This window comes from Sorghum bicolor, chromosome 9, assembly GCF_000003195.3.
Source record: "Sorghum bicolor cultivar BTx623 chromosome 9, Sorghum_bicolor_NCBIv3, whole genome shotgun sequence".
NCBI classification, from domain to species: Eukaryota; Viridiplantae; Streptophyta; class Magnoliopsida; order Poales; family Poaceae; genus Sorghum; species Sorghum bicolor.
Genome location: NC_012878.2, coordinates 54,775,361 through 54,789,905, shown reverse-complemented (window position 1 = coordinate 54,789,905; position 14,545 = coordinate 54,775,361). Strand labels below are relative to the sequence as shown.

The 14,545-nt window shown below is 39.7% G+C and overlaps 1 protein-coding gene and 2 long non-coding RNA genes across 3 annotated transcripts; all 3 read left to right on the top strand.

The window, feature by feature from the left end:
* LOC8067506 (BURP domain-containing protein 12) lies at window positions 1,026-5,362 on the top strand. The gene is made up of 4 exons (XM_021447126.1): window positions 1,026-1,130; window positions 2,119-2,284; window positions 3,696-4,169; window positions 4,318-5,362. The coding sequence occupies exons 1-4, from the start codon at window positions 1,095-1,097 to the stop codon at window positions 5,115-5,117; spliced, it is 1,476 nt and encodes a 491-aa protein (XP_021302801.1). The 5' UTR covers window positions 1,026-1,094; the 3' UTR covers window positions 5,118-5,362.
* On the top strand, window positions 8,628-10,656 carry LOC110430078. The gene is made up of 2 exons (XR_002447281.1): window positions 8,628-9,043; window positions 9,608-10,656. It is a non-coding gene; the product is annotated as an uncharacterized LOC110430078 (long non-coding RNA).
* On the top strand, window positions 10,959-12,611 carry LOC110430173. Its single transcript, XR_002447477.1, has 2 exons — window positions 10,959-11,937; window positions 12,096-12,611. It is a non-coding gene; the product is annotated as an uncharacterized LOC110430173 (long non-coding RNA).

Here is a 14,545-nt window from a genome sequence, read left to right as displayed (position 1 = left end):
TTGGAGGCAGTTAAGTGTCTGTTCCTAGAAATCTATACCTAATATTAAACATGCAAATTTTCTCTCCACTCATTTTTTTGTCCACGTCCATTTAGCTAGCATGACAGTGGAGACTTTCCTCCCAGGACTCATAACCCATACTAATACAAGTTAATACGAGTTATGACAACTCACATCTAACAATGATGAGTATATCAGTATATGGAATCTAATTTAGGTTGTGCTCTGTGTATCTCGTATGTGGTCTGGACTCATGACCTGTGGTTACAAAAACTCAGCATTTAACAATGATATGAAGTCATATTCCTATATGTATTGGTTCTGTTACAATGCATGGACACATTTACTAGTAGATTAAAAACAAAAAGAAAGAAAAAACATGTCGCCAAGCCCATTGAGCCCATCCACGCATTGCTGAGAGAGAGGATTATGGTGGGCTAGGGTTTTATTTCGAACCTCTTTGTCTCTCTCCGGCCCCTCTCTTTCATTACCACATCAGCAAAAAATTCTACGTGGCACTGCGTGAGACGGAGTATGAGACCGGTGAAGTGTAATGATGTACTTTCCCTAAAGGAGTTAATAAAGAATGGTGTTACCACAAAAGTTTCTACTTAGCTTAAAAGATAATAAATCTGAGTAACTGACAAGACCAAAATTTGAATATCAAACTATCTTTTATGACACCATAAGATTATCCCACCTAAGAATAGCCTGTATGGGAGCCCATAATGGTTTTTTTACATGGGGTCAATGTTTTTTTACATGGGGGAGCATAATGGTTGATGCACCATTTAGAATACAAATATCCTATAATTTTATTCTACGCTGAAAGTATTGCAGGATAAAAATCCATGTACTACATAAGCATCAAATGAGTCAACTAAATATGCTCAAAGTTTTCTGTAGTTTCTTTTAGTTTTACTCAAAGCTTGTCCAAATCGTCAGTTCGTTGCAAACCAGACGGAGTATAGTAGATACGTAGCAAAGGGTCCAAGCACAAGGCCACTAGCTAGCCGCCTATAAATACATACATATGACTCGGCTGTTGGAGAGCCAAGCTAAACAGAATTACAGAAGGGATCAACAGAGGCAATATGAGTTTCCGTGTGTCGCTACTCACTTTCCTCCTGGTGAGTTCATGCATCTGTCAAAGCTTTACGTACATACATATATTGCTGATTTAATTTGCTGACAGCTTGCTACCATACATGCATATATATCGCTCCATATCAAAAAAATGATTAAAAACAAAAACAAATGCTCTTGGACACCAATCTCCATTTGAAGGTATGGACTTTGGTTGTAGAGTTTAGCATGACGATGGAGACCAGCATATCCGTTTAGCCCATCGTGGATGCAACCATGGATGCCATGCGTGGAGGCCACCATGATGCCCCGCAATGGAGCACACACCACTGTGGAGCATTGTTGTGGGTGCTTGCTGGCCTACGTTGTCTCTAGGCCTTATTGGTCAGTTAATCCCGTCCCCATATGTCCATGTTTTTTGGAGAAGCTTCCCCACATGTCCATGTTGATTGGAGGGGATTGAAACGGGATCAGCCCCTTCACATTATTTCAGACATAAATTAAAGGATTTCAGGAGAGACACCTTCATCTATTTTTAGAGATAGGTAAAAATTATAGACTGTCTAAAAATAAACGTACGTCTCTATAAATTTACTAGTAGAGATGAGAAAATCCTTAATAGGCTTACCTCAGAAAAAAGCCAAGGCCCCTTAACGTAGGATGCGATGGTGCTTTTGGAATAGCCAAAAGAAGTTTATTTTGACTACTTATAAAATGCATATATGAGATCTCTAGATTAGGTTTTTTTTTATTCAGAAGTATCTTCTGAAACAGTAGGAGTTAATGACCTATACCGATGACTTTGGCCTTGTTTAGCTGGCAATTTATTTTTTTTTGTTTCGGCTACTGTATCACTTTCGTACTTTCGTTTGTATTTGTCAAATATTATCTAATCATAGACTAACTAGGATCAAAAGATTCATCTCGCAAATTACAGGTAATTTATGTAATTAGTTTTTTTCGTCTATATTTAATACTCCATGCATGTGTCGTAAGATTTCATATGATGAGAAATTTTGAAAAAATTTGTAGTTCGCTGTGTTTGGAGGTATGCGCCCAAATTTGGCAACAACGGACGGCCGCAGTGCTACAGTGCCCAGTGCTGGTTCTGCTATCATTGCATACTGGCAAAAAATGCTACCTGACTCTACCATGCCATCAGCTATACGTGACCTTTTGACCCCCAATAATAATGCTGGTAAGCTAGCTTGTCCCACTGTACTCTTCATTTTATTAGTTATAATTTGTCTATTATTCTAAATTATAATAAGTTGTTCTAACTTTTCTAGATATATAATTTTTGCTCCTCACATCTCTCTCTCTCTCTCTACACACACACACACACACACACACACACACACACATATATATATATATATATATATATATATATATATATATATATATATATAGTATACTCTGTAGGTAGCTACAAAATATGTTATTCTGTAGCCACCTCGATTTACGATAATTTTGTATACTAATTTACGATAATATGTATACATATTTACGATAGTTGGGTTACTATAACACATGGGGATATTTACCGTAATGTTATAATAAATCACTTAGTAAGGAGTTACTATAATCTTGTAAATTAATATAGTAATTATCGTAACTCAAAGTGACTACAAAATAAGTTATTTTGTAGGCAGCTATATATATATAAGGAGAGTAAATATGTTATTCTGTAGCCACCTCTATGACGATAAATTTATATACTAATTTACGATAATATGTATACATATTTACGATAGTTGGGTGTTGGGTTACTATAACACATGGGGATATTTACCGTAATGTTATAGTAAACCACTTAGTAAGGAGTTACGATAATCTTGTAAATTAATATAGTAATTATCGTAACTCAAAGTGGCTACAAAATAAGTTATTTTGTAGCCAGCTATAGAGTCATAAGTTATTTTGTAGCCACTTTGAGTTACGATAATTACTATATTAATTTACGATATTATAGTCACTCCATACTAAGTGGTTTACTACAATGTTATGGTAAATATCTCCATGTGTTGTGTTATAGTAACCCAACTATTGTAAATATGTATTGATATTATCGTAAATTAGTGTATAAATTAACGAAAATGGAGGTGGCTACAGAATAATTTATTTTGTAGCTAGCTACTGAATATACTCACCATACTGTATAGGTTCATGATGACATATAACACAATATATGAATGCTAATTATATAGCAAATATCTTGCTAGTCGCTTGGAGTTTTTTCTGATCGAAACATAAACTAGAATATCATATTTTGGTTGCAATATACAATAATAGTGATTTATTATGTCCAATGAAATAGTTTAGAATTAACTCTACATAAGCTTCCTTTTAATCCATAAGCCATTTAGAAATTAGAAAATCAACAGTCGTCTGTAATGTGTGGAACTTTGACTATGCTGTTTTTTTATATGAAAAGATGTGTCTACATTGATATAATTATGATACATCAAAGTTTCTCATGTTTTATCTAGTATAGAATTATAACACTCCCTCTATTAATGTGGAACTTTGACTACACTTTTCTTAAAACTCTGATTATTTCATTGATATACTTAAGTTCTAATCGATGATATTTCTTTATCCAAAAGATGCAAACAAAGACAACCCTTACCCGATACCGGCGTCAGCCTTTTATGGGAAAGAAGCAAACAGCCTAAACCCAACAATCTTCTATGGGAAAGCAACAAATGGGGACGACAACCCTTACCCGATACCGGCCACAGCCTTTTATGAGAAAGAAGCGAACAACCGAAACCCAACAATCTTTGGGAAAGGAACAAATGGGGACGACAACCCTTACCCGATACCAGCCACAGCCTTTTATGGGAAAGAAGCGAATAACCTAAACCCAACAATCTTCTACAGGAAAGAAATAAATCGGGACGACAACCCTTACGTGCCGGTCTTGGCTTTTCATGGAAAAGAAGTGAATAACCTGAACCCAGTGAACAACCTGCCGCTCTCGGCCTTTTGTGGGAAAGAAGTGAACAATCTTCCGGTCTCAGCCTTTTCCGGAAAAGCAACAATTGGGCCCGTCCATGTGTCCAAAATGAACATTGCAGGTTAGTACATTGGTTCACGTTATGTTTATAGAGGCCAGAATTATATAATACGACACTACAGTCGAGTACATTACTACCCGATTTGCAATATTTTGAAAGCTACCAGGAATGGTTGATGTTAACGTGTTTTTTTTTTTTTTTTGACAAGATGATGCTGACCATCATGTTCACGAACATCGCCATATCGATGGTGGCCATGACCATTTCGATTCGAGGAACATCGGCTTCCTCTTCCTAGAGGACGCCTTGACACCTGGATCCAAGGTTGCCCCTTATATCGACCCGGCTAGCAGCCGAGGTGCTCCTTTGCTGCCTCGTGATGTGGCCGATTCCATCCCGATGTCCACAAAGAGCTTCACGGACATCCTCAGAATGTTTTCACCGGTATCACGCGCCATGGCGGAGAGCATATGGTACTCGCTAGAGCTGTGTGAGCACCCTCGCCCTATCAAGGGCGAGAAGAGGGGGTGTGTGACATCCATCGAGTCCATGGTCGATTTCGCAGCGTCCATGCTCGGGACAAGCGACCTCCGGGCCTTTTCATCCCCAAGCGTCCCCGTCGAAGGCCGTAATGCTTCCAAGGTTTACACCGTGCTGGCGGTGAGGGCGATCACCAGCCCGGGAGACACCATGACATGCCATGGCATCCCGTTCCCATACAAGGTTTTCCTGTGCCATGCCCTGGTGCCAACCAAGGTGTACTCTGTGACGGTAGAGAGCGACGACGACGACGGCGTGGAGGAGAAAGAGAGGATGGAAGAAGCGCTGGTCGTGTGCCACCTCAATACGGCGGAGTTCGACCCCATGAAGATGCCGCCGCGTGTGAAACCTGGAGACGCCCCAGTCTGCCACTTCCTCAACAACGACGACGTCCTCTGGGCGCCCGCTGCAACTACACTTGGGACACAGCAAGGAGCAGCCGAGGACGTCGTCGTAGCTGCCCAGTAGAGGCAGCAGCTAATTAAAGGATGGTGCTTGCATATATGCATGCACACCGTACCGCCTACGCAAGTATTGTTGTTACATATGTGTGAAAATAATACGGCTAGCTATCGATGCATGCACGCACTCGCAGTGTGATTGAGCTTGCTAGCTAGCTAATGTGATTGTGCGGGTGAAATTTATGTATCGTATATGTAAAGAGCAGCTTGTTGCATATTACTAATAAATCTGTTTTAAATTATAAGACGTTATGATTTTCCTAGATACATTGTTTTTACTATATATATCTATAGACATAGTGTATATCTATATACATAGCAAATTCAACGTATTTAGAAAAAACAAAACTTCTTATAATTTGAAATAAAAAGAATATTCGTTTTCTATCTACTAGACTACTGCAGTACTGCTCCAGTACTATATATACATGCATGTTTGCACTGTGCGTGTTGATGATCTATCGGTTTCCAGCTACTGGTCTGGACTGAATGACGCACGTCGATGACAAGAGCACAAAGGCAAAAATAATTTTGATTACACCTAAAGTACTTGAGAGCTTGCCTACTTCTGTGTTGGTCTTGTTGGTCATGTGATGGTTATGTTGAACTGGTAACCCGGTCTTGTATCGGATATTTGCCCCTAGTTTCTCAAGCGAATAATGTCTCTGGCCTCTGGTCAGCGTCGTCGGCAATTTTTTGTCCATCACTAACAGCTGGCAAATCTATTCATAACAATTTTTCAACATAACTTTAGCATAACTTTACACAATAAACTATACAGATGTGTTAACTTATATATATAAGTTATTGATGTCCAATGTCTTTCCAAAAAAATTACACATAACTTATATAGCACACTTTTCAATGCAATTAATTTGTTCCGCTTAAATTTCTTAACATAAAAGTTTGTTCGTAGTACATAGAAGAACAATGGATAGACTGGTAAAAAAAAGAGAAGGAAACAGAAAAACAAAACAAGAAAAAAAGGAAGTGAGAAAATAAAAATGAGATAAATAATAAGGGAAAAAATGAGAAAAAAGAATGGACGTTAGTCCGTTATCATGACCATAGATATATCTCGCTGAGTGTAGGGTGAGAGAAATTAAGAAAACAAAGAAAATGCCCGGCCATAGGAGGAATGGTAGATTCTTCTTGAAAGTAAAATTACCATCTATCTATGCAGGTCATGTACACGTGAAAGTGAAAACGAAAAAAGAAGACACGTTCATACATGCTGCAACAACAAAAAATCACTCGAATAAAAACAGTACGGTGATCGAACTGAGAATTCTCGATACAATTTTTTGGTACATTTTTTGTGTAATAAATTTACAAATAACATAAGCAATACACATAACTTTTTGTTGTCTACCAATTATTATTTTTACCTAACTTGTTGTGGACAAAATTCTAAATTAAAAAAAATATTCATAGTACATAGAAGAAAAATTGATTGATTATTGAAAAATAAAAAGGAAAATAAAAAATACAACGATGTGGATGGATAGCCGTCTCCAAATCAGGACCTCCATATGAGGAACCGGACGTGAAGAGGCCTGACTCGTGAGGTGCGCGTGTTGAGGCTTACAGTTAGAGTATCGTTTGCGCCGGGCCAACGGGTTTCAATTAGGGGCAATCACTTAGGGTATATGTTACTCTCCTAGGAGGAGCTATATATATTATGAAAAAGCTCCAAGCAAACGGTTACTACATCATCCATGATGTATGTCGAGTTTGTAGCATGTTATAAGGTCACGGAACAGATGAATTGGCTAAAGAAATTCATACCCAGGTAACCACTCAAGTTATACTACGACAATAATACAACAATATGTTATGCTCACAATAATAAATCAAGTAGTGCTGCCAAACACATTGACAAAAAGTATTATGTTGTGAAAGACAAAGTCTAGGATTATATAATTAGTTTTGAGCATATAAAAACAGAGAAAATGCTCGTGGATCCGCTTACAAAAGGTTTACCGCCCAACATGTATAGAGAACACTTAATTAGCGGGTATGAGTTTACGAGAAAGTCTATGATTCCTGGATAATTATGGCCAAGTTGAGATTCTGTTTCAAAATAGAGAGGTGTATTGTAGCTATTAATCTAATGGCAATAACCGTGATGATGAGACACGCTCTATGCACTAATCTTTGATGAATGAGTAAAGTGATAAGCATTTTAAGTTTAAGATATAAATGTGGGACCAAGGGGAAAATGTTATGTTGACCTCCCATCAGTTGGTCCAACGGCCAATTTGGGCCTTGATCTCACACCCTGACCAGGGGCGCCCAACCTTATATGGTTGGTGGTCCCCTGTCATATTATGCTATATTAAGAGATGGATGCCGGTGGCTCGAAACACGAGGTTTATTGCAGCCATAATTCCACAATGACAACTCCAGACCTGATTTGATATAAGAGAGCGCAACCAGTGACAGGAAGTTCCACCACTGCATCATCGTCATGCCCAACGTGCACTTGTCACCGGACGCCATTGCCACCCCTGCTATCGCGTGGACAACGACACCACGATGCTCTCTTGACCGCCATGGACTCTTCTTCCTCCGCCAAGCCTACTGATGGTCAGACCCTTCAATCCTCTCTCTCTCTCTCTCTAGTTCATATTATAGTTCTTGTTCTAGGACACACTATGTGTTCACACACGGTTAAATGTGTTCATACTCTGTCAAATGAGTTTTACCCACTGATGTATACCTAGATGTATCCTAGGGCCAATTATGACAAAGTCATCATAGACGTATCACTGTCGACGAAAATTACCTACCACTAAAAGTATATCACCGTTAAAAGATATAAAATTCGCTACCAGCATAATAATAGAGACAAACGAACCAAACTTTTAACTAAGTAATATATCGATAACGATAATACTTTTCCACGGCACATGCATATGCATATCTCGTCAAACCTTTTTTTACATCTATTCTACTCTATTAATTCACCATTTTTTTTCTTTGCTAAACCCACCCAAAAACACGTCCCCGCTGAGAAGTCCTCTATACATCCACCTAAATCCACCTAAAAACATGTACCAAAAAAATCAACATCATTAAAACGAATGGTCCAAATTTAATCTAAATCTTTTCTCTCCTTACTCACTCAGGCCTTGTTTAGTTCACCCCGAAATCCAAAAAGTTTTCAAGATTTCCTATCACATCGAATCTTGCGGCACATGCATGAAGCATTAAATATAGACGAAAACAAAAATTAATCACACAGTTTGACTGTAAATCACGAGACGAATCTTTTGACCCTAGTTAGTCTATAATTTGACAATATTTACCACAAACAAACGTAAGTGCTACAGTAGCGAAATCCAAAATTTTTTCACATATAAACAAGGCAAACTGTGTAATTAGTTTTTATTTTCATTTATATTTAATGTTTCATACATGTACCGTAAAATTCGATGTGACGGAGGATATTTACCACTCCCACGCACCCACAGTTCGATCCCTCCTCCTCCTTTTCACGGATGCCTTTTTTTTTTTGACAAAAAGAATCTTCCATGCGCCGCCGCTACCTCCAACCATCCGCGGCCGCCGCCCCCAGGCCCTAACCTCGCCCTCTCTATCTCCCCGATCCGCCAGGCCCGAGCCCTCGACAAACACGTGACAGCCACCACCGCTCCTTCCTAATCCACGCGTGATGCCCTCCGCGGTCTGGGGCGCGCCTCCTGCTGGCACTGGTCATCTCCGGGCACTGCGGCGCTGCCTGCACGCGCACCATCGTGGGCTGAAGCGCCGGCGGCGGAAGCACACGAGATCCCCTCCCCGATCAAGACAGTGGTGGTGGTAGCGATGGAAAACCACCGCAAGCCTGTGCGGGCATGGGACATGTCTGCTCACGCGTACGTCGACGCCGTCGATCTCCGACGCTGCCGTGCCAACTCCGTCGTCGGCCAGGTACGCCAGTCTTCCAATCGCACTAATACCAGTACAAATGATGAGAGGGAGACCGTATCTGCTAGATCCCATCGTGGGAAGAAGATAGATCCCCGCAGCTACGGTCAGCTGGAGCAGCAAGCACTGCTCGCGTGCTGGTTGGGCAGCTCAGCTAGCTCTGCCACGCTACTGCTCTGTGCCTGAGCAGCAAGCACCGCACGCGACAACGAGGACCTGCTGCTTGTGCTGCTATCTATTCACCGTGATAGAGAGGGAGAGCAGGATGTAGATAGCAGAAAAAACAGAGTACGACTGCTTGCTGCTTGTGCTGCTGGGCAGGTATTAAACGTGAGAGACATAGAGTTTAGATATAAGTAGCTAAAAGGACATGGCAAATAATTTTTTAACCTCTTCTTGAGAGCATATGGGGTCAAAAAGAAAGAGTGAGAGCATTTATCTAATAAATGTTTTTTTTGGTTTGTGCATCTGAACATCTTGTATTGAAATTGGTTTTGCAATAATAAATTGATGTGGCTTGTTTAATTCAGCAACTCCTATTGAATTGGTTTGCAATGTACTTTGCAGCGAAGATGGAATGCATATGATGTTTTTTTTTGGGGGGAGGGGGGGGGGGAATGTGGATAGCACTGAGGTTGATTTTGATATGTCTTATTTTGCTAATCATGTTGTTGAACAAGCCTCTCAGTCTACTATAGGAAACAAGAAGATAACATGTTGGTGTTAGCATGGCTAGACGTGGGAATGTAGACATTAGAAGTATAAACATTAGAGATACAGCTGTTAAAAATGGTTCATTTGTTTGTTACAAGATATGCATTAAATAGAGGTAGGAGAAAGTAGGGAGGCAAATATGATGGAACTGATAGAGTTCACAACTAAGTAGGGGGTGGAATCTAGATGAGGGAGCCCTACTTTGAAGGGCAGGGGGTCAAAATTTGAGGGTTCGGTTGGAGATGCTCTAAGGTGTTTGGCTTCTGGGGAAAGGTATGTGGCTTGTGATGATCTTAATTTTCCTGTGCTCTTAATTTTCACGATGTTGTAGATTGTTTATTACTCATCACATATTTACTATTTTCACTTAAGTGTTATGTGAAGATTTATTATTTCTTGAGGCATGACCTCTTTGTGCATTTGACCTCAATTGTTTTGGTAGCAAGGACATGAGGAGCTTGATGCAGCCTGCCTACCGGAGCATGAAGAATCAAAGAGGTGAGAAATATTGCTTTCATTGCAGGCTGTAATTAACTCTTGATGATACTTGCTGGGAGGCCACTGGGGCTCTGAGGAGCGCTGCTCACTCTAAACAACACGACGCTTGAGATGTACTTCATCGTTCTCGGATTGAAGATAAATATTTGGACATTATGCTTACCTGCATATTTCGAGCTATGCTTGCCTGTATTACTCTTTTTGCTACAGTTTTAGTCACAATTTCAGTTTATTTTTGGCTGAGGACAGAGGTTAATTCTCTATCTTTGTTGTCATGCAAAGACGTCTATGTGTGTATCCACTATATTGTGATATCATTGTTGTCATGTAAGTAACCTTTATTTGGTATGTTGGTTGTCATCAGAATCATGTTTTTTTATTCTAATATTATAATATGTGATCAATGATTTTTTTTCCAAAATCATCAAAGCATATACATCATTTTGGTTGTTTAATTTGTGTTGTCTTAAGTATAACCGTAGCGTTAGCACGGGCAATATACTAGTAAACTAAACACCATTTTATTATATAAAGTACTTTAATGTGCTAGGAACTTACCACTAGAATTTAAGTGGCTGTACTATATATATATATATATATATATATATATATATATATATATATATAACTGGAGAAATTAGCTAGCTAACCTCTGTTTATTTTTTATTCAAAAGAACCTATTTTCTTTTAAAAAGATGTCAGCATGGTACCTAGAGTTTTCTTGGTGATTGAATTTGTCCATGGACATATACAAGTTAATAGTTAAAGTCATCAAAATCATGCCTAACCCATGCCAAAGGAGTCGAAATTTGAACCATGTTTATGTTAGAACCCTACTAGATTGACTCACAGATAACTGGATTCACTTTAGGGTACAGGACCTCAAGGGGAGGGAGGTCAGAGCAGAGAATGAAAGAGAACTGGGTACGGAGAGACAAAGGCTTGAAGAGGAATATTGAATACATTTTATCATTTTCTGTGGCTAGGAGAAACTATTCTGTAAAATATTTTTATTTAAAGAAACTAAATAAAACCAAGAGAAGTTACTTGTTTTTATACTTAAGCATAAAAGTCATAGCTAAAGCTATTTTAATTGAAGTCGGAGCTGTACCAAACGGTGAAACGGATATTGTTCATATAAATCTAAGGTGACAGGTTAGGTGTGGCTGCGGCACCACTTCCACGTGCACGGTTGCACCCTACCACCCTGATGTGATGGGGCAGAGGATGGGCGTCACGAGTGATCATGGGTTCTCGTGACTACTTGATTCCCTTTGTCTGCGCGAGTTAACAGGTGCTCGCCAGCACCGACACTTGCGCCATCGCTGATGTAGGAACCATTCTGCAGCCAACCCGTTTAACACATGCAAACAAAGTTGCTATATACTCATATTAGCTAAATGAAAAGAGTTTATAACTAAACTAAAAGTGCAAGTTGCATATATTCATTTCATCTGTTCGTTGCCACACGCCATGTACGTCTATTTATTTGTAGAGAGTTCTCTATCACCCTCACACACAAATCAATCCAATACAGCTAGTAGCGTGCAGTAGCACAACGCAAAACAGCACCATGGCGCTCACCACAAGCACTAATAACCAAGCCTTGCTTGACGCTCCGCTAGAGCTCTGGCACACGACCTTTGCTTACATGAAGTCCATGGCACCGATACATCTTCCTTAAGGTACATCGTGCATTACTAGTATTGTTTTTTTAATTGTTTGATTTAGACTCTATAGGCGAATTTACACTGCTTTAGAGAAGGGAAAACATATATATGGCCAACCTGTTTGTTATTACTGATAAACTTTATTCGTTCCTCTTTTATTTATCGGCTTTCAGTGGGTTTTGCATGACTGGGACAATGCTGGTTGTAGCAAGATACTGAAGAATTGTAAGAAAGCTATAACTCCTAGGGATGCAGGAGGAAAGGTGATAATCCTAGATATGGTTATGGGGGGCCAATCGTCAAACATTAAGCACAAAGATACTGTCTTGTTTGATCTCTTCATCATGTTTGTCAATGGCGTCAAGCGAGACGAGCAAGAATGGAAGAAGATCATCTATGAAGCCGGATTTAGTGATTACAAAATCATACCTGTTCTTGGTGTTTTTTTTTTGACGAAACTGGACCTGTTCTTGGTGTTCGATCCATCATTGAGGTCTACCCGTAATTGTTTGGTGAAAACGTGTTTCAAGATTTCTTTCTGAATAAGTTGTTTGGTTAACTAGCATGGGACATTGTGTCCGTGACATCATGTGCAATGCGTGATTAGTACCAAAGAATTTGTTCATGTGCAAGAATTGCATTAATTTTGAGTTGAAGTAACACATTCTTGCGATCGGCGGTGTTCCATGGACTGATCCTGAATTAAGTCGTAGACTTTGTACTCATACATGGTTTCACAACCTCCTAGTGAGGTAGAGTTTTTTTTTAGTATTTTGACATTTAAAATTTTGTATAAACTTTTCCTACTAAATGCCTTTTAGTAGAAATTTTATGTGCTATAACTAATAATAGTATTTTATTATTACTTAAAAATACTACGAGAACTCTACTATTTTTGTAGTGTTTGTTATTCATGTGCAGGCATTGTTTAAGACAGAACGTGGTTAGACAGACTGAAATAGGTTCGAGTGGAACCGACGTTTTGGAACTAGATTCTACTGTCAAGGATGTGGCACGAAACGTTCATACTAAGAAAGCAGTAGTGTATATGAGGATATGACGAGGTGCAAGTGTTTTATCTTATATGGCTGCGGATGTTATTGGTTTGACTGCGACTTCTAGGTTCTAGCAGTCGTCAGACCGGAAGATATTTAACATGAATGGCCTACATGGACAATGTTGAGAGCACTTGGATGTTTGGATTTCAAGAAAACACCAGGACGAAGTCTACCGTGCCGCGCTGTGAGCTGCCGAGCTCACGCGCGTAATAGCGCACGACCTGGATAGCACGTACATGTGCAAGGCATGTACACGTGATTGCATACTATGGGTATGTTTGGTACAACTTACAACAGTTTTATAGGCTGGTGTGAACGGTTTATTTATCAAACACTCTTTTTCAAAACAGCTGCATGGGTGAAGCTATATATTTTTTTTTTCTCCTCTCACAAAGACATGAGTTGAGATGAAGCTGAAAAAAATAGCTTATATCATAGCTCTCTCTTCCATTTCTTTCTTTCAACCATGCATTAAGTTGTTGGTGAAACTGTTTTGTCAAACAACTTTTTGAAAATAGCTCAGCTTTACTAGAAAAGTTGCTCATAAAACTCCTTTCTAAAAAATAAGTTCACTAATGAAGTTGAGCTCTACCAAACAAGATTATATACAAGACTATCGTTACATTTTTCTAGTAACTCTTGTACACCAACTATCTCCGAAAAAAAGCATATACTGAGACTGCAAAATGGTTGAGCAACTACGGAAGGGCCTGGAGGTTTTCAAGGCAATAACAATTATATGACAGCTAGGTTGATGGGCGACAGATAAGCAAGTAATTGAAGGTAGCTAGGTGGATCTATCGGATGACAAACACAGCTAGTTCAAAGCTTGAACTGACAATGATTCAAGTGTATTTGGATCGATCGGATGACAAACACAGCCAGCTTGAACTGACAATGATTCAAGTGTATCACTGTCGGACTATCTTTTCAACTAGAAGTGATGATACAAGTCACTGCCAGCTTGTCTGGCCATCTTTGCATGGTTCCATGGCTCCCGCTATGGGCCATGATGCCCTGATGGTGCATGATAGTGCAAGGCCTGTTTGTTTTCCTAGAGAGGTAATGATTCGATTAGGACGTCTGTGTCCTCGTCCAGACACGTCCACACAGGTGGGGGCTCCATCGAGATGTTTATCCATTCCATTTTTTTTCTTTTCCGTACTCTCCTCGCGCTTGTTGAAGATAATCAGGATCATAATCATACGATCTATGGCGTGGCTAACCTAAGCAAGCAAATGCAACAAGAATCAAGTGAAGCGAAGCATAGGAACACGATAAACACTTGGTAACCGCCCGGCTGACTACAGGGAGACGGTGCCCTTTTTCACCTTCTATTACTCCAAACATAAAGTGAATTACAAATGGCCTAAAGTGTTAACCCACACTTTTTACACACCCACTACTAATACCAGTAGCTAATGGACCCAACTCACACGATACAAGTTGCTATACTGCAACTGACTCAACACACCTCGCTCTGGACCGTGGTCACCACGTGAATTGCCGTTCCCGTCGTGTGCCCAAATTCAAACCCATCAACCTGAGCTCCTGCTTCCCGCTCT

Excerpts from the sequence above, each read along its gene's own strand:
- LOC8067506 (XM_021447126.1), top strand. The coding sequence starts at position 1,095 with ATGAGTTTCCGTGTGTCGCTACTCACTTTCCTCCTG. Across the intron at positions 1,131-2,118 it reads CGCTACTCACTTTCCTCCTG|TTCGCTGTGTTTGGAGGTAT; the intron begins GTGAGTTCATGC and ends AAAAATTTGTAG. Across the intron at positions 2,285-3,695 it reads GACCCCCAATAATAATGCTG|ATGCAAACAAAGACAACCCT; the intron begins GTAAGCTAGCTT and ends TTTATCCAAAAG.